At 40.5% G+C, this 19523-nt stretch overlaps 1 protein-coding gene across 2 annotated transcripts; it reads right to left on the bottom strand.

The window, feature by feature from the left end:
• Positions 1-763: 763 nt before the first annotated feature.
• Positions 764-19302, bottom strand: Znf606 (zinc finger protein 606). Of its 2 annotated transcripts, XM_028781593.1 has the most exons (7): positions 18970-19302; positions 17546-17628; positions 16907-16963; positions 16325-16416; positions 7617-7743; positions 7257-7352; positions 764-4006 (listed from the first exon to the last, which is right to left on the bottom strand). In XM_028781593.1, the coding sequence occupies exons 2-7, from the start codon at positions 17574-17576 to the stop codon at positions 2025-2027; spliced, it is 2385 nt and encodes a 794-aa protein (XP_028637426.1). In that variant the 5' UTR covers positions 17577-17628; positions 18970-19302; the 3' UTR covers positions 764-2024. The 2 variants fall into 2 exon arrangements, 1 of the variants encoding a protein (XP_028637426.1); XR_003713159.1 differs by lacking the exons at positions 764-4006; positions 7257-7352; positions 7617-7743 and adding an exon at positions 13098-13330 and having other exon boundaries at positions 16183-16416.
• Between the last annotated feature and the right edge of the window lie 221 nt (positions 19303-19523).

Genomic DNA, 19523 nt, shown 5'->3' with positions numbered 1-19523 from the left:
GATTCATATCATTTTGGCAGTATGATTCTAAATACATTTTTTCACTCTTACAAAGGCCATATTAGTACTTTATCCAGAAGTCTTTGCAAAAATCACAATTTAAAAAAAACCATCGATTACTTTTTGCTATAACATTTATTAAGTGACTATTAGACCCTGCAAAGGAGGGTACTAAATGTTACATCCTAACTTGCCTGAAGCTCTGAAGAGTCAGAGGTGAACACAGTATCTTAACACCAGTATGTCACCAATTCTTACCATGTCTTCTTCCTAAGAAGCCCAGGACCCTAAAAGGTTAGATGAATCTTATGTGCCCCAAATTTCTTCCCAATACCCTTGAAGCATATCTGGAAACAATCCTTTCCTGAGTCCATGGATCTCTTTTTCACTGCTGGTGATGAACTCAGGCAGAACTCTCTTCCCGAATCATCCCTCCCATCAAGCAATCACTTCATGTAGAGAAGATAAGAGGCTAATATTGAACTCAGAGGGTACTGTGAAGACTCAGGTGTGCCAATGGGCACCAGTTTCCAACATGTCAAAGAACAAATACCTTTGCCTCTGCTTTATCAGGGGTACTTCTGAAGACCCATGGGAAAGTCCTTACACTTGCTCAATTCACACTGCCTGGCTGTCTGTAACCCTTAAACCCAGGACCCAGAAAACAGTGGTTTCAATGTCCTCAGAGCTGTTCCTATTCCAAAGAAATCGTGGTTTACATATTAGAAGAAATCCTTCAGGATATAGGAACTAGGTAACCAGGTTTTCATTAGTTAGGATTTTTTGAATTTTATTATCAAATATTATTATAAAAACACTGAACAAAAGTGAGAAAACACAGTGGTTATAAACACAAACTCTGGAGCCAAACAATCTTAGCTGCACTCCCTTTTATGTGTCTCCTGGGTAAGTTAGTCAACACCTCTGCTTCTGTTTATCCATTTGTAAGCCTGGGGGTAGTAACAATGCTACTTCATAGAGTTAAGGGAACTCAATAAGTTAGTATTTATTAAAAAAATGTTTAAAAGGAGGCCTAGCACATGGTAAGTGCTTATGTATTTGTAAAATAAAAACAAAAACTAAACTTAAAAAAAGAAAAAAAACCAACAAAAACCCTTAATTTCTCCATGGTTCTAAGAGGTCTTTATCCAAATGCACTTTTTTAGGTGTTATAGTGGATGTTTACACACAACTGTGTCCTTCTTATTGTTGTTTCTTGTTATGTATATTGCCAGTGTCCACAATTAATTTATAGTGATTGCCTAGAAGAGTTATAAGCTAACTGCCCAATAATTCACTGATATGTACCAATGAACACTGACACTACATTAAGTATTGGTTTCTGTTTCAAAATTCAGTCTCATATTTCTAGGCAACAGCCTTTCTATCTTCTACCATTACTGATCTCCCTGACTAATCTTTTCTAAAGAGGTTAACCTTGATCAACAGTAAATACCCCACTCAGTACTATACTAGGTTTTTTTTTCATAAATTCAGACTTAGTATTCCATATTCTATCTCTTAAGAGCACCTAGACCCTCCCCTGTAATAGTAAAATCTGCTTCTATCATTATGCACAAAATGTTAATGTAAAGCTTCCCATCTAATATTCCAGGTAGTATCTTTCCAGTTAACACACTATTCTTGGCACAAGACTTTCCCCTTAATAATGCACAAACTTCTACATTTTGATCTACAAATCAGAGCTTTTGCTAGATTACTTCATTTGTCCAATCATGTCCCTCAAATACAGATTCCTTGTGGACCACATAAGAAGCTTAGAACTGTTTTCCTATAATTTCCTACCATTGAATACTGGCTACATAGCTGCTGAAAGGTTTTCCCTAGTCTTTTCATTTATGTCAGTTATAAAATTTCTTCTAAAAAGAGATTTCCTGTTGTATAGTAAAGACAGTTGAACTGAATTCTTAGTGAAAAACTTCCCTCTTGGTTATACTGATAGGGCTTTCTCCCCCAGTATGTTGTTAAACATACGGTAAAAGAAAAGTCTTTGACCAATTCAGTTACAGTTTCTCTTCACTATGGTTTTTCTGATGTTGAAGTAAGGCTGAATGACCACTGAAGGCTCTTCCGCACTGATTGCATATAAAGCGTTTCTCTCCACTATGCATTCTCTGGTGAATAATCAGGGAAGAATTCTTACAGAAAGCTTTTTCGCAATGATTACATTTGTAGGGTTTCTCTCCTGTATGGTTTCTCAAGTGTACAATAAGGGAAGAACTCTCATTAAAGGCCTTCCCACACTCGTTGCACCTGTATGGTTTCTCTCCAGTGTGAGTTCTCCGGTGTGCAATCAGGTGAGAGCTACAATTAAAGGATCGTTCGCATTGATTACATTTATAGGGTTTCTCACCGGTGTGAATTCTCCGATGAGCTACGAGGTGACAGCTCTGACTGAAGGATTTTCCACATTTATTGCACTCATAGGGCTTTTCTCCTGTATGAGTCCTTTGATGCCTAACAAGATGAGCCATCTGGCTACAGGATTTTCCACATTTATTACATTCATAGGGCTTAATTCCAGAATGAATAATTTCATGTTTTGTAAGGGCTGAACGCTCTCTGAAAGCTTTGCCACATTCTTGACAGTTATAAGGTTTCTCTCCCGTGTGAGTTCTCTGGTGAGCAATAAGATGGGAACTCCAGCTGAAGGACTTTCCACACTCAGTACATTTATACGGTTTTGCTCCAGAGTGAGTTCTTTCATGTTTACTAAGGGCTGAATAATCCCTAAAAGCTTTTTCACATTCGTCACATTTAAAGGGTTTCTCTCCAGTATGCATCCGCATGTGGGCAATAAGATGGGAACTCCAGCTAAAAGACTTGCCACATTCAGTACACTCAAAAGGTTTCTCTCCAGTATGAGTTCTCTGATGTCCAATAAGATGGGAGTTCCAGTTGAAAGATTTCCCACATTCATTACATACATAAGGTTTTTCTCCTGTATGGATTCTTGTGTGTACAATAAGATGAGAATTCCAACTGAAGGCTTTTCCACACTTGTCACATTCATAGGGTTTTATTCCAGTGTGAGTCCGTTCATGCTTAGTAAGGGCTGAACGATTCCTAAAGACTTTTCCACATTTATCACATTCATAGGGTTTCTCTCCAGGATGAGTTTTCTTATGCTGGATAAGGTAAGAGCTCCAGATAAAAGATGTTCCACATTTGTTGAATTCATAGGGTTTCTCTGCAGTGTATGTGCTTGTATGTTGAGCAAGTAATGAGTCGTAACCAAAGACTTTCTCCCATTCATTGTATTTATATGCTTTTTCTACACCCCCAATTTTTTGATGTTCCATAAAAGATGAGAAATAAAAGATATTCTCATACTCTTTATATTTCTCATACTGGTTTCCTCCAATTTGAAGTCTTGGGTGTTCAATAAGTGATGGGCTCTGGTTAAAGATTTGATGGTATTCCTTATATCCATAGAATTTTTCTCCTGTATGGACTGCTTTATGATCACCAAACTGTATAATATGATTGAAAGACTTCACAGCATCGGTACATTTGAACAGATTATCTCCAGATTGCATTTTTCCAGGGTAAACAGGCTGAACAGATTGGCAGAAGGCTTTATCATAATCATTATTTTCACAAGTAACCTTATCTGCAAACATTATGGCTGAATTACATCTCCAACTTTCAAGATGTGTATCAGGTTTGTAGAAATGTTCTAATTGAGAAACTCTCTGAGATGGAATCAAGTTTAAGCTTTGGCTGTACTCTGTATCAAGTTCACAGAATTCAGAACCTCGTTGAGAAAGTACTTGTTTTTGCATGAAGACCATTTGCCTCACACCAGCACTCTGGTTCATGTGATACATTTCTAATTGGTCTCCATATCCCAAAACTCCTAGCCTGGAGAGCCAAGGATTATCCCATATGTATCTTTCTAACATCATTCTGTTGGTGGATTGTTCTTCCTCAAAAACACTCCGTGCTGGAATCAATGCTTTGCTTTCAACATTTCTCATCCACTCTGAAACAGAAGCAGGGGGAACTGTGAGTGCACTAAGACAGCAAGATGCATTGCTGAGATTTGTAATTCATACTACAGACAAGGCTAGAGTATATTTCAATCTCAAGTCCAGACACAAAAGCCAGAGAAACGGTGAAAAGTAAACAATAGCTAACTACAAACTACAAAATCAAGTAATAAAACCACTGAGGAGTACTTTCACATGAAAAGGAGGACTTATAGAAAAAAGCTACCTATGCATGACCGAGCTACTCAAATCAAGCACATTATTAAACAGGCTTGCTTCATGGCTCTGCCTTAGCTAACCACTAAGAATTGAGACTATGAAATGAAATGCTGTAAATATTAAAACAGCTTGTTATGTTCACAGCCTTGAAGCAAACTATACCAATCTCTCTAGATAGTTTGTAATTAATGACATTTCTAGTGAAGATGGGCTTTCTTTTTAAAGAAAGAATTCAAATCAGGATGTTATTTATAATAAACTATTAATACAATATTTGTTGTTCCCGAAGCCAGTCAAGATTTAAACACATAAGACTTATCAGTTCAGAGGGAAATATCATCACAGTTTAAAGATTTTTCTACAGAATCCATTCCTGTGACTATTACAAAATCATTTTTAGAGCACTGGTATAAGAGATAGATTAGAAAAACAGCAAGATATGGAAAAACAGTCATGTGAGTTGAAGTTGATCATGTGTATTTAAATACTAGCTCTACCATTAAACCTAAATGGACTTTGTGTTGGCTGAATGTTAGTCATTCAGCAAAATGCACGTCAAATTTTGCATGTATGTAATCACCAATGTTTCATCATGAATGTAGTATCAGTCAACAGAATCTGTATTAATTTCCTACTATTATTATAATAAACTATTACATACTTAGTGACTTACAGTAACACAGATTTATTATCTTATAGTTTTAGAAGTCAACAACCCAGAACAACCATTAACTGTCTGGGGTTCTGAAGATCCACAAAAAGGCTTGTTTTTGACTTGACAAATAAAGGAAATACAAGGTCTTAAGAATTTATGGCAGGAAGCTGAGGTAGAGCATACTACTGAGACTAAAATACAATAACCAAAAAGAGAGAAAAAAAAAACTGCATTACAACATGATCATAGAGGCTTTAAGAGTAACAACCTAGAAGGTCACATGAATATATATAGTTAATTAATTAAACTGTTGAAACCCAAAAAGAGAATTCAGAGGCAACAAAAGATAAGGAACTCTTTACACAATTTAATATTACAAGTAATAATAATGTTACTCATCAAAAACTATGGAAGCTAAAATAAAAAATTCCACCAACCATGAACTTTTTTTTTTTTTTTTTTCGAGACAGGGTTTCTCTGTAGCCCTGGCTGTCCTGGAACTCAGTCTGTAGACCAGGCTGGCCTCGAACTCAGAAATCTGCCTGCCTCTGCCTCCCAAGTGCTGGGATTAAAGGCGTGCGCCACCACCACCCAGCTAACCATGAACTTTATATCCATTAAAATTATCCAATGATTCCCAGATAAAACCTTGGAATCTGTCACTAACAAATCTGTCCCATAAGAAATGCTAACAGATGCTGGGGAGATGGTTCACAGGGAGAGTGTTACTCCTCTTGAAGACCTTGGTTCAATTCCTAGCTCACAACCATCTATAACTACAGTTCCAGAGAATCCAATGCCCTCTTCTGACTTCTGTGGGCTCTCACAATGCATATACATCAGACAGACACACATACCCCTAAAAAAGTAAAGTGTTTTTAAGCAAGTAAGCAAGTAATGCTAACAGGGGCTGAAGAAATGGCTCAGCAGTTAAGAAACCATTGCTGAGGACCTGAGTTCAGTTTCCAGCATCTAAGTCAGAGAGCATAAAACTATAGTTTTAGGCACCTGCACTCACTTGTGTGATCATGCACACACAAATAAAAATAGAGAGAAATAATTTTAAAAGAAGTACTAAAAGAAGTCCTTTAGGCTGACATGGAAAAACACTAAAGAAACTACTCAAAGAACACTACTAAAGAAATCATATTTTTCCCTTTTTTTTTTATTCTAATTTTGGGGACAGGGTCTCTATTTAGCCTTGTCTGTCCTGCAATTCAATATGTACACCAGGCTAGCCTTGAACTCAGAGAGATTCACCTGCCTCTGCCTCCCAAGTGCTCAGAATTAAAGGTATGCACCACCATACCCAGCAAAATTACAGTGTTTTCTTTATAATATTGCTTTATCTGATTTTAGAGATAAGAAAACACTGGCCACATGGCTAAGTGATACTTGTAACCAACCTTGACAATCTGAAACGTTAATATGATGGAGGGAGAAAACTGATGACTTCAAGTCACCCTCTGCCCTCCATATGGGTACCCACCTATCCTCAACCCCCACACAAATCAATATAATTTACAATTTTAAGAATCCTAACAACTGAAAATTACAAAGGTAAAATGTCATTAGTTACACGTGTGCTGACAACATACAATGGATAACTGTGCAAAAGAGAACAGACTAGACAAAAGCTAAGTTTTTGAATACTAACTAGATTAAATTAGCATTAATCCAAATAAGAATATTATAGGATGTTAAGTGTAATCCTCAGTACAACCACTAAGGCAGTAACAAAACAAGCAACCCCAAAGTAAAAGAGAAATGGAGACCTGTGCACTGAGAAGCACCAGTGTGGGGACCTGTGAACTGAGAAGTATCAGTGTGGGGACCTGTGCACTGAGAAGCACCAGTAAGTGGGCACCTGTGCACTGAGAAGCACCAGTAAGTGGGCACCTGTGCACTGAGACGCACCAGTAAGTGGTAATGTGGGACAGAGCAGTGTGTGTGAGATTTCAACATACATTTTATGTTGCTTTGACTTTTTTAAACTATGAGAAGACAGTCTATATTAAAAACCTATTTTTTGTAGATAAGTGTTTAAAGCCATAGACTACAATTTAGAAATTAAATTTTTATATAGGTAAATAACTGAGACCTTAGCTTAGAGAAAGTACAGGAAATATGAACAACCACAAAGAAGACAGAAAAGTGTGTGTGTTGGGGGGTACTCAGGATACAAGTGCAGTTTTATGAGAGAGGCTCTGCTCTCAATCACGAGGAGATGGAAAGGAAACATGAAGATGAAAATGCCTTCGAGGGAATTCTGAAAGGATCAGAAAATAACTCCTCTACCTTTAGCTCATTTCTTAAAAAGGAGAGCTTTGAGGCCAAGTTCCTCATTTATGCCTGGGGCTTCACCTCACCTGGACAACTGCTTTTAGGATATCCTTGCTCCACTGACCATGGCTCTTCTCCTTGTTCCAACAGGGAGATGACTTCAGGCTTAGCAATCTGATTTCCTACACATGGAGGAAAGACATGTGACTTTGGTGACAAAGCTTTAGAGTTGCCAAAGAAATCTTCCCTTGCCTAGTCCTACTGTGACTCCTCACTTACGCAGAATATGCACATCCTTCTCCTTTCATACTTCATAAACATTAGGAACTTCATCCCTGAATTTCAAAGTTCAAGATAATCTTAGCCCTTCAGAGATACAATATACTTCTTTCACAGAATTGCTGAAGACACTGTGGAGGAAATTGCTTTGTCAGTTTCCACCTTACCCACAGAAAGTAGATGTCCATAGGTCTCCAGCATCACATCACGGTACAGAGTCCGCTGAACAAGGTCTAGCTGGCCCCACTCTTCTTGGGTAAAGGCCACAGCCACATCTTTGAAAGTCACTGGTTCCTGAAAGAGCATATATGATCCTTCTCAGCCAGTGGCAAACCTTTCCAAATTTTCTAGGGATGGAATGAGGCTGATAAACTTGAAGTGAGGAGAGGAGACAGGACGTAAAGGATCCACTAGAAGGTATCAAGAATCTAGCCAGGTGTGGTGATTTATTTTAATCAAACCACTTGGGAGCCAGCGATAGGTGGATCTGTGTAAGTTTGAGGCCAGCCCGGTCTACATAGTGAGTTCCAGGACAGCCTGGCTATGTAAAAAGAGACCTGTCTCAAAAAACATTTTTTTTTAAGATAAAAAATTCTAGCTGTTATGTGTCAAGCTTAACTGAGTAGCACAGGAAAAAGCATGCTCATCAAGACACCTGAAAGCCTAGAGGGGAATATGCACATACAACACTAATTAAACATCATGAGTCAAAAAGAGAAACCTGGAGGCAGTAAGAGATACATAAAGGATCTTTAATGTATTTTCAAGTTTATTTATTAGAAACCAGTTCTGATAATAATGGCCACTATGAACAGAAATTCCACCCACCTTGTCAATACCCTGTCTTCTCAACACATGAATAACATCTGGGACCAAAGTAGAAAGAGGGTGCCTATGGACCAGAGATCTTGTGTTAGAAAAACTTTTGCTCCCGTATGTGGACCTGGGACCTGGAAGATGATCTGGAATCTGCCATCCTGATCACAGGAGAAAGTTTCCATTCACTGGTCACTGGTCATTTCCATCAAAGAGCAGGATGGCCCTGGGCCACCTGGACTAAGGGAATTTCTTATACTAGTGGTCAAAAACAGTTGAGTTAGAAAAAAAATTGAAACTGGCTAGCATAGTAGCATCCATCTGTAATCCCAGTTACTCATCAGGGACTGAAGCAAGAAGGTATGAGTTGAGTTAGCAGGTTCAATATAAACCTTCACAACATGATGCCAAAAATAAATACAGAAACCAGGCATGGAACAGGTCTATAACTCAAGGACTAAGAACACCAACGCAGAAGGATCAGAGTTTGAAGTCTGCTTGCATGACTCTGTAAGAAGCTGTTTCTAAGCAAATAAAAATAAAATCAAAAGGGGAAAAGGAAAATGGAACCTAGAAAACTAGAGACGACGAACGCAAATCTAACCTGTCTGATTTCTACAATGATTCTATCTTTTATACTTTTTCTAAGAAATCAATGTGAGATTCAGTGTCTGGCCATCCTCAGAGTGGAAGATGAGGTGCTATTGTTGCAGGCAGAATGTATGGGTGGTAGGCCACAAACCCTGTATCTATTTGAACCTTAGGCCCAACAACCTTTCTATTTTCAAGGTCAAAATAACTGACTAGAATATGGCTCCCTGGTTACATCAATCACTGATACAGAATCAACCCTAAGACAAACCTGCTGGGCTGATACGTGTACCATGCATCAGATGCACTCTTGGGGTCCTCTGACTCTCTCCCCTCCCTTAACAGCTTCTGGCTTCTTTCTTACCTCGATATAACTTTTCCCACAGCCCTCCTTTGTGTCTGTTTATCACATCTTATAAACAACTTGTTTGAACTAGTCCTTGCTACCTAGTATTCAATATACCAACTTTTATTTTTACTCTGCCCATCAGAACTGGATTCACTCTACCTTCAGAAATCATCTGCTTAAAACAAAATCCCGATTCTGTTGCAAAGACTGCCTTATAACCTCAAAACTCAACCTCTGCAGACACCCTGACACATTCAGTCTTCCTGTAGCCCATCACTGCTGCTGGCCTATACTGAAGCATCTGGGGACAATGCAGATGCACTGATGGATCTTATTTTCAGCAAACTCTCACCAAGACCCCTGCTGCTTTGAGACTTTTAAGCCTGGATGTGGATTTCTATTTCTGCCTTTCCAACACAAAGCACCTAAAAGTGTTGAACATACTATACTCTCTTCTTGAAATCCTCTCCAACCTTGATGACAAGGTCAAGTCCCTACTTTTCTTGATGAAGTTCTTCCCAGACCTGCTTCCTTCAAATTTCTGGCTGTTTCTACAAATTGCCAGAGAAATATAAAAATCTAAGCATGATGAATTTTCGCAGGTTAGCTGAGGCCATGCTTACTACCTTGGGGCTTCTAGTCCTTGTTTCTTTCTCTTTCTCTCATCCTCCTTAACTCCCAGGTTTCTAGTAACCACCTTTTCCACATGCTTTCTGGGTCCTGAATATATAAATATATGAATGATCATATATATGAAAATATGAGTTACCGTCTTACAAGTTAAAATGATTGATGTTTTATCAAGTGTATCTTTGTTTATGAGTATCTGGTGGTTTTGTATCTTTTATGATACCCTGTGTTATTGTTGTCCAAGATAGGGTTTCTTTGTGTATCCTTGGCTGTCTTGGAACTCACTCTATAGAACAGGCTGGCCTCCAACTCAAGAGATCCACCTGTCTATGCCTCCTTAGCAGTGGGATTAAAGGTGTGCACCAACACCTCCCAGCCCCATATTATTTTTTTTAAAGTAGTTCTATTCTTTATCTTTGTATTCTTTCTGGAGTCTTCTGCTGGATATTGGGTTTCTTAGATAACTAATACTGTCTGATTTTCCCCTGTGTGTCATAGTCTTGGTAGAGATGGGAGCCCAGGAATCTATTTCCAGTACAGAATTCTTCCTATCCATCTCCTCACTGAACTGATATCTGTCCTGTAGCATCCTGTTTTGTTTTGTAATTGTAACCTCTCCAGGCTAAGAGCTGGAAAAGAGACCTTACAGTTGTTTGAAAGTTAGTTGAATATACTATCTGGGAGTTAAGGAGGACAAGATAAAGAGAAAGAAACAGATAGTAAAAAATACAAAGCCTCACTAGCAATCAAATACATTCAAACTAAAGTAATGTAATATACCTTCCTGACCTCACAATTAAAACCACAACAACAACAACAATAACAACAACAACAATCACCACCAAACTTGATGTTAAGTGTGAGCAAAGATGTAAGAAAATGGGTTTTTTCTCTCAGAATGTAGAGACTGAGTAGTGACTGTGGCCTTTGGAGATCAGCATCGGGACACTAGCAACAACAACACCTCCTCCTAAATCCCAAGACCCAGTAAAATTCTGCATCTAGAGACATGCATATGTAAGCAGTTAATCATATACAATGTGAAATATCAGAACACTGGCATAGCTTTGGCTGAAATGGCAGGGAGGACAGTGGTAGAGGATTTAGAAATCCTTCCATTAAAGAATGGGTAGAATGGAATTTGGTGAAGGCTAGTACCTGGGAGTACAGAAAGAATAAACCTGACCTGTTTATTTCTACCAATGAGAACATACCTCAAACTTTAGCAAAGTAGGTGAAGAGATGGCTCAGGGGTTAAGAGCACTGACTGCTGTTGCACAGTACCTGGTTTCAATTCCCAACACCCATATGGCAGGCAGCTCACAACCAGCAGTAATTCCAGTCTTAGGTAATCCTCTGCCCTCTTCCGTACTCCACAGGCATTGTATGTACTTGGTGAATAGACAATCATGCAGGTAGAACACTCATGCACATCAAAAAACAAAACAAAACAATCTCAAACCTTCAAAGTTACTTGGAGACTTGTGTAGGAAATCATACTGCCTAATATTCTACATATAAAAATGGACTCTGTGTACAAGGAATCCATCCATGTTCAGTTTCTCTGACAGACTGAAGACTATGTAAAGATTGAAAAATAAAGCAAATACGGAGAAACAATAACTATTGGGTTTTGCCAGGGAAGGTCCCCTAACTCTGTGTTTTGTTTCTTGAGACAGGGTCTCCATATGTGTTCCTGGCTGGCCTAGAGCTTGATATACAAACCAGGCTGGCCTGGAACAGAGATACCTATCTGTTTGTCTCTGCCTCTCTAGTCCTGTTATTTAAGGCATGTGGTGTCACACGTGGTTATAGTAGCTGTTTATTCAGAGATGGGGTTTAATTACTCTTTATACTTTACTGTAATTACAGAACTTGTCAAAAATATCCAGAATTTAAAAAGAAATATTAAATTAGGCCTGTAAAGACAGCCTTCCAGGAGAATACACAATGTTGGGGCCACAAAAACTGAAGGAGGTGTGATCTCAAAGATAAAGACCATTAAATACCTTTAGTCTGCAAATGAAAAACCCAGCAGCTGAAAGTGATAGTGGATGGCAGTAGGCAGCAGTTTCTGTGGAGGACATCCTCATCACCAAGAGCAGGGAAGAAATAAAGGGTTCAGCGTTACCTGAGGTACTGGGGTGAGACTGAAGAGCACAGGTAATGCTCACAAGTTGGGCTTATATCTTCCAGTCATATGGTGGGAAGACTTGCAGAAATGTCTCAAATTGTTACAAATGTCCTTGTATATTTTACTTTGTGTGTATGTTGTGCCTTTCTTTACCTAGGCATTCCAAGGCTCTTCCTGGGATGTTTACACACTAGCCAAACTTAAACCATGGGCCTAAGGTTGATGAACTACATCTTAGCTGTCTGCCTGGTAAAGCTACTAACTGTCTGAACTCAAGTTTGCTCCTTCATGGAACCTGTGGCATTCATAAGTTTTTTCATTATTAATTCTTTATATTTTGGAGGAGGTGCAATTTTATATTTTTAATTTATATTAGTGCTTGTGTGACATGGGATATATGCCATGGAACACTTGTGGAGTCAGCTAGCTCTCTTCATCCACCAAGGACTGTTGGCAAGCACACCACCCGCTGGCCCATCTTACCAGCCAGTCTTTTCTGTTTGTTGTTTTTAGGGGCTAATATTTTTTTATATATACACGTGTGTCTGTGTGAATGTATGGCACTGTGTGCAGGTGCCAGTCAAATCCAGAGCAGGGTATCAGGTCCTCTGGAGCTAGAGTCACATGTAGTTGTGAACCACCTATCATGGATGCTGGAAACCAAACTCAGGTACTCTGAACGACAATAAGCGCTCTTAATCACAGAGCCATTTCTCCAGTCCCAGGCTTATTTTTTTATTTTTATTTTTTTTAAAGACAGGACCTCAAACTCATGGTTCTCCTGCCTAAGCCTCCAAAGTGCTGGGATTATAAGCATGTACTATCATAACTGGCTAGTATTAGCATTTCAACACAAACTCTTTGTAGAAAAAAAGTCAATCTCTGCACATGATGAATATTGAGCACGTGTCACTCATGCTTGTCAAGCTTCTCATCTGTCATGCAGAAAGCCTTGGTGGGTCATTATAGAGACAATTTCCAAATTTGGTGGTCTCCCTGGTTATTTTTTAAGCAAACTGGGATATTATCACTCAAACTGTTTTCATTATTCTTTGCAAGAACAGGATCTATGGTTCTACTAGATAAAATTTTACTGACACATTTCCAAGATTCAGTGGAGATCGCAGGTTTTGATATTTTAACCAGGTGAATGCTTTATTTTGGTAATTCTTTATTTCAGTTATTAACTTGGAAAGAACCGTACAGGAACAACAGGCTCACTGTGTTCCTCACAATCCTGCTTAATTGAGAAGCTCTAGCTGGCTGTGGTGACGAATGCCTCTGACCCAGCACTGGGAAGGCAGAGGGAAGTAGAGCTGACCTCTTCTGAGTTCAATAGCAAGTTCCAGGCTAATGAGGATCTTAAAAAACAACAGAAGAACAATTCTAAATTCAGGTCAAAGTTTCCAACAGGGAAAATTCCAAAGCAGCAATCTGGGAAGAGGGCCAGGACTATGTTCTCAGAAATCACAATTCTTCAGACATTACAAAGTGTTGTTATTTTAACTGTTTTATTTTTCTCGGCAATAACTAGTCATTTTCAGAATCTCTCACATAGGTTAACCATAGAGTACAGCAGTGACTAGTCAGGTTTCTTCACACCATTTGTTTATAGCTAATTTGTATTCTCCTGAGACTGACTCCGGACCCATCTAGTCTTTCTAGCCTACCTTTACTGCTGGCGGTTTTGTTAGAGGATGTGAAAATGATGCTCATATTGTGACAGCAGAGAGCCTTAGCCGCCCAATTTCTGAAGCCAGGTAACCATCACCCTGTATCACTCCATCCAGGCCCTTCTGCTTCTCAGGGACAGTGGTTCACCTGTCAGCTTTGAAACTGTAGGAGGAGGCTTTATTATTTTTTTTTTTAATTTGAAGGAAGGCATAAAGTTAAATAGAGATGTTACTTTAAAACATTTTTTAATCTTGGTATTTCACATTATCTTACTTTATCACTTCATTATTTTAAGTTACAAGTAAAAGACATAAATATTCAAACTACTTTTTCCTTTTCATAGCAGGGAGTAAGGAGAATAAATGCAACTTTTATTAATTTTTAAAAAATAATTTTAAAAATTCCATTTGGAAACATGATTTACAAAATTGGAAAGAGTATATGTGTATGTATGTGTGTGTGTATATGCGTGTGTATGTGTGTATGTGTCTGTGTGTAGATAACAGCCTGAGTCATGGAAAGAAACTCTAGATCAATACTTTTCAACCTTCTTAAAGCTGAGGTTCAGTTCCTCATGTTGTGGTGACCCCCAACCATAACATTATTTTTGTTGCTGCTTCATAACTCTAATTTGGCTACTGTTATAAATTGTTATGTAAATATCTGATAAGCAACTTCTGCGAAAGGGCCATTCAACCTCCAAAGAGGTCATGACCCACACGCTGAGAACCACTGCTCTAGGGCATTTTAAAATATGAACTGACACATGGAGGCTTAGCATTTAAACATACTTGCTAGTCTATCATGTGCACCGATGTTTTGATCCTAGCACTCATGTTGGGCAGCTCACAAACACATTTAACTCTATCTACAAAGGACCCAATACTTTCTTATCTCCTTTGGTACCTGGGTGTACACGCACATACTCAGTACATTTTAAGTGGCTAGAGATGGCTCAGCAGTTAAAAGCAGTGACTGTTCTATCAGTGTACAGACATACATACAGGCAAAACACCCATATAGATAAAAAACTTTTTTAAAAAAATTAAGAAATAAGTAAGGGGGTAGGTTGGAAAGAGGGTCAGTGAGTAAGGTCACTAGCTTCTAAGCCTAGCAGTCTGAATTCAATCTCTGGAACCCGCAGGAAGGAAGGAGAAAGCCAACTCTTCAAGCTGTCCTCAGACTACCCTAACTGCCACTCCACCTCCACATGTGCACCCACACACATACAAAAACAAATATATTTTTAAAACATTTTAAAATTAATTACCCTTACAATGTGCCAAATGGAAGAAGCCAGATTCAAAATGTCATATGTTATGATTCTATTTAAATTAAATACTCAGAAAAGGCAAATCTATAGAGTCATTAATTTCCAAATCGACTAGTGCTTGCCAGGAACTGGAAGTAGGAAGAAAGGGAGTGACTACTAATGGATATAAGAGTTCTTCTTGGGGAGACAGAAACGTTCTAGAATGAGAAGCTAGAAGCACCATTCTGTGACTATATTAAAAAACAATTAACTGTATGACTTAAAAGGGTCAACCTTTTAGTATGTAGAAATCTCGATAAAGCTATTACATTTTTTAAAAGGAAAAAAAAAGACAAATGGCTGGTTGTTATGAAGACCCTAGATGTGAGGGACAGCAGTGACAGTATTCCCACACTGAGTCTTCTGCCTGTCCTCTCTGAGGAGCTACCCAGGGTGCTCTTACACTCCCAGAGCCCTGCTGGACACCCCCTGGATCTTTCTGATCTTACTCTCCTCTCTGGCTTCCAGACCCTGATCAGACTGAAGCCTTTGTCACCAGCCTGCCTCTCATAGCCTCTCCACTGTACTTTCCAGCCACATTCTGGATCATGGTGCCAATTCCGAGGTTCGTAGCTTGGCAACAGAAGTGCAGGCCCACCTGGGTTCTTCCTAGCTTCTCCTATTTAAAATCAGCTGTATGCAGATACCAGTCAGACAATACACTCCAGATCTTTAACATACCTGTGGAGTTTTGGGCAGGCTAGACACCTGCTTACCAGGATGTGTCCACCTGATGCATTCATTCCTTTTACCTCTTGGCTTGTTTTTAAGGTAATCTCCCTCTCCACAATTCTGTACCCCTACTAACCTCTATGCAGACTCTGTCTCATCGCTGAAGGCTTCAGTGGAATGAGCTGTAATAGAGCTTAGGGTTTCCCTCCATGTCTCAGTCTTCTTGTGTCAGAGCATGTCTAGCCTCAGGCTAACTGTGAAGTGTCATTACATGAGTGTGCCACTTTAGAAAGTGGACTGTTAAGTCCTCCAGGTAAAGGCTTACACCTGTTCTTGTTCTCAGAGCAAGCATAGAGTATACTAGATAGCATCCAGCCTGAATCTCTTCTGAACACATGAGTAAATAAGGGGGTTGGGGAAGAAGGGCTGCCAACTAAAAATGGCTTTCATTCATCTGTCTCAAAAGAGCTGATGACAGAGATGTGTCTCAGCTCTGTGGACAGGCAGGGTGACAGCAAAGCTCTGTATTATGGAAAACTGACTGGATTGCCTTACCTGCACTCAGGAATCGCTAACTGGCTGACTCCTCAACCTATGTTCTTGTTGCTGTAAATTAAGGAACCATATCAACTAGGGTGGCCAGGGAAAACCTGGGAACACAATGACCTTTCAAGAAAAAGCAGAAGTTCCATCTCACCTGGACTTGGGTGGTTGGAAGTCCACCTGCCTCTCTTCCCCCTTCCTCAGGGCTTCCTTCTATGTGCCATGCTGGATCCTGAGGGCACAGATCTGTGAATAGAAAAAGAAGTCACAGAGGCATCACTTCCTGCCAGAAGTTCATTGTGTACCCTATGGAAAGGAGAAGGGCCAGGCCCTGCCCCTGCTCCTACTATGACTGGTAAGGAAGAAAGCCCCTTCTTCACCCCATAGATGAAGGAGATGGGTCTTGGAGAAGGTGACACATGAATCCTCACTGACCTATACTATGAGGCACCATCTCTGAGAAGCACTTTTCACAGACTCTCTGGTCTGAGCCCTAAATATCTAGACATTAATTCACATGTTATCTGTCCTAGTGATGTCACTGTCACATTACCCCTACAGTAGGACAGTTTTCTGACCTCTCTTTATTCCAGTTCTGTAGTGAGATCTGGACTACAAGCTTCTGTTCTAAAGAACCACTGGGTCACCAACTCTGACCCCAGCTATGGCAGATCACTGAAGGAAGAGGATAGTACACAGCAGCCAACACAGGTGAGGGTACAGGTTCTTGACTTACCCCAGGAGATAGAAGGGTCAGCAGCTGCCATTCCCCAAGACTGGTCCATGAAGGTACCTGCAGAGAAGGATCAGATTATGACTATGATAAAAACCCAGTGACTAAATGTAACAAACAAACAAACAAACAAACAGGAGCATGAGAGTCCAACACAGAATCCAAGGACATATAAAAAATTCCAACATGACCTGAATTTATATAGGAAACACATCTGTAGACTATGATTAAACAAGGCAGTTAAAAACAGAACCCTTTGAATGGCTGAATAAGTTTCTGATAGCATGTAATATCACCTAATTTTTATATAAGTAGGATACTGCCTTGATGTGTATGATGATGAAAACTTAAAGTAAAAATGTTTTGATTGTATGTATGTATTGTATGATTGTCTTCTAAAGAGTCCTGTGAGTTACTAGGATATCTTATAGAGGTCCTTTTCAGAAGCTGACCATCAAATATACAAAACTTATGTTGTCTTTTATGAATATGTTTCCTCTTAACTACTAACCTGTTCTAATTTTGTACCAAGACAGCTAGACCTATTATCTCCCAAAGCTAGCAGCCCTTTCTCAGTCCTGACCTTTAGTAAGTCTCCTATAGGGAAGGTGCAGAAAAAAAAAAATCAAGATTTGGACTCACCCCAGGAGGGCCATGGGTTGATGGCTGCCATCCCTGAGGATTAACCAGCCAGGGTCCTGCCCAAGAGCACTTCGATTATCAGCCTAGAGACAAGGCAAAATAAGACAAAATTGGTCCAGGATCACAAAAGATCAGTAAGAACAAAAAGAACCCATCCACAAATGTAATAAAAGGCCCCTAAGAAGCATGATTTAAAAAAAAAAATACACACACACACACACACACACACACACACACACACAGAGTGCAATGAGCAGAACATAATACCAGCAATGGGGAGGCAGACAGGAGAATCCCTGGGGATTTCTGACAAGTCAATAGAGTGGAATTGGAAAGCTTCCTGGTTCAGTAAGAGACCCTGTCTCAAAGCCAAGAGAGAGCCACTGAAGAAGGTATCCAATACCAACCTCATAGTTAACACAGGCACAACACAAGAACAAGAAAAATGTCAGAACTGGAGCAAAATGAAGCATAACTTGACTACAATAGGGTGGTGGTGGTAGGGATGGTCGACCAATCCTGGTTAAAGGTGAAAATGTGTATGTCACTCATTGCCAAGTCAGTCACTTCACTTAGATGGACCTCTTTGGTTGAGGTAACAAATGCACGCTGTAAAACCTGCATACAGTGCTCATACATTAACGATCTGAAGCTGGAGGAAGGAGAAAACGAGATTTCTAAATGTGTGCCACGAGGTTCTTTGGAGGAGGGGGAAGTGAAAAGTTCTGGAATTGGCCTGGAGGGCATGGATGTGTGTGTGTGTGTGTGTGTGTGTGTTAGTGTACAGCTGTACACTTTTATGAATATTCAACAAATCCATTAAATCTCACTCTTTAGGATAAAGTGTGATCGTTTGCAAAGGTTAAAGCCAAACAACAACAATCACCTCCTTCAAGATCTTCCAGATTCAAACCCATCGATCCCCTCCTGTAGTCGCGTCAGAGACAAAAAGTCTAGAGTCAGACCCCACAAATGCATGGATTTCGGGTCTTTGTGAGAGATCAGCAACCTTTCGGTTGCTAAGCACCGGCACACTTACAGAGACTCAGCTACTGCAGGATTTGAGCTAAAACTCAAGCCAAGCAAGTTGTAAGAATCCCACGTACACACACACACACACCGAAAACTCAAGGCAAGCGTTGTAAGAAAGAAACACACACACACACACACACACACACACCCCGAAAACTCAAGACAAGCAAGGTGCAAGAACCATGCACGCACACCCCCAACAGCATAGCACACACACACACACACCCCTTGTCGCTTCAAATTTAAAAGAACCCGGAGCCCTTCCTAAGTCAGGTTTGACGTCCTTGACGGATATTTGCTTGGAAAGGAAGGGTTAAGAGCCTGGCTCTCCTTTCCTGGCCTAGGCAACCGGGTCGCTCCAGGCGCCGGTTTCAGCAAGCTTCCCGCCTTACCTGGCTCGCAGCCACTCGCCCCGACCTTGCGCTGCGGCTGGGCTGGCTCGGGGCTGCTGCGTCTGACTTCTGTCCTGCACCGAGACAACGTCCCGGACCTGGCCTACTCGGCCCACTTGGGCCGGCCTTTCCCAATCAGAAGAAATCGCACACCCAGACCTCGGAGCCGGAGGGTCGAGGGCAACGGGGGCACCGGGTCGGCGAGAAAAGAGAAGGCACCCGTTGCAACTCGGCACTGAGCCAGCTCTAGCCGCAGGTGCCGCTTCTCCTTGGCCGTTCCCACGACCTGCCAGGCTCTCCGCGACAACGACATCGGAAGCCCTTCGGTCCAGAATAAGGCCTTACCCTGACCGCGGACAATGGCGACCGCACCCCCCAGAGTCGACAAGGGTACACCGCGAGGACTACTGGGAGTTGTAGTTTCAAGGAGCCGCACTTCGCGCTGCTACCGGAAGTCATCCAAGGCCATTTTTCACAGTATATCCACCGCAAGTCCGGTTCTTGAAACACCCAGACTCTTAGGTTCCGCTTGTTTCCGAGGCCGAGAAGGACGG

Source organism: Grammomys surdaster, unplaced genomic scaffold, assembly GCF_004785775.1.
Source record: "Grammomys surdaster isolate TR1022 unplaced genomic scaffold, NIH_TR_1.0 480, whole genome shotgun sequence".
NCBI classification, from domain to species: Eukaryota; Metazoa; Chordata; class Mammalia; order Rodentia; family Muridae; genus Grammomys; species Grammomys surdaster.
The sequence above is the reverse complement of the archived record's forward strand: the minus strand, read 5'-3'. Positions and strand labels throughout refer to the sequence as shown.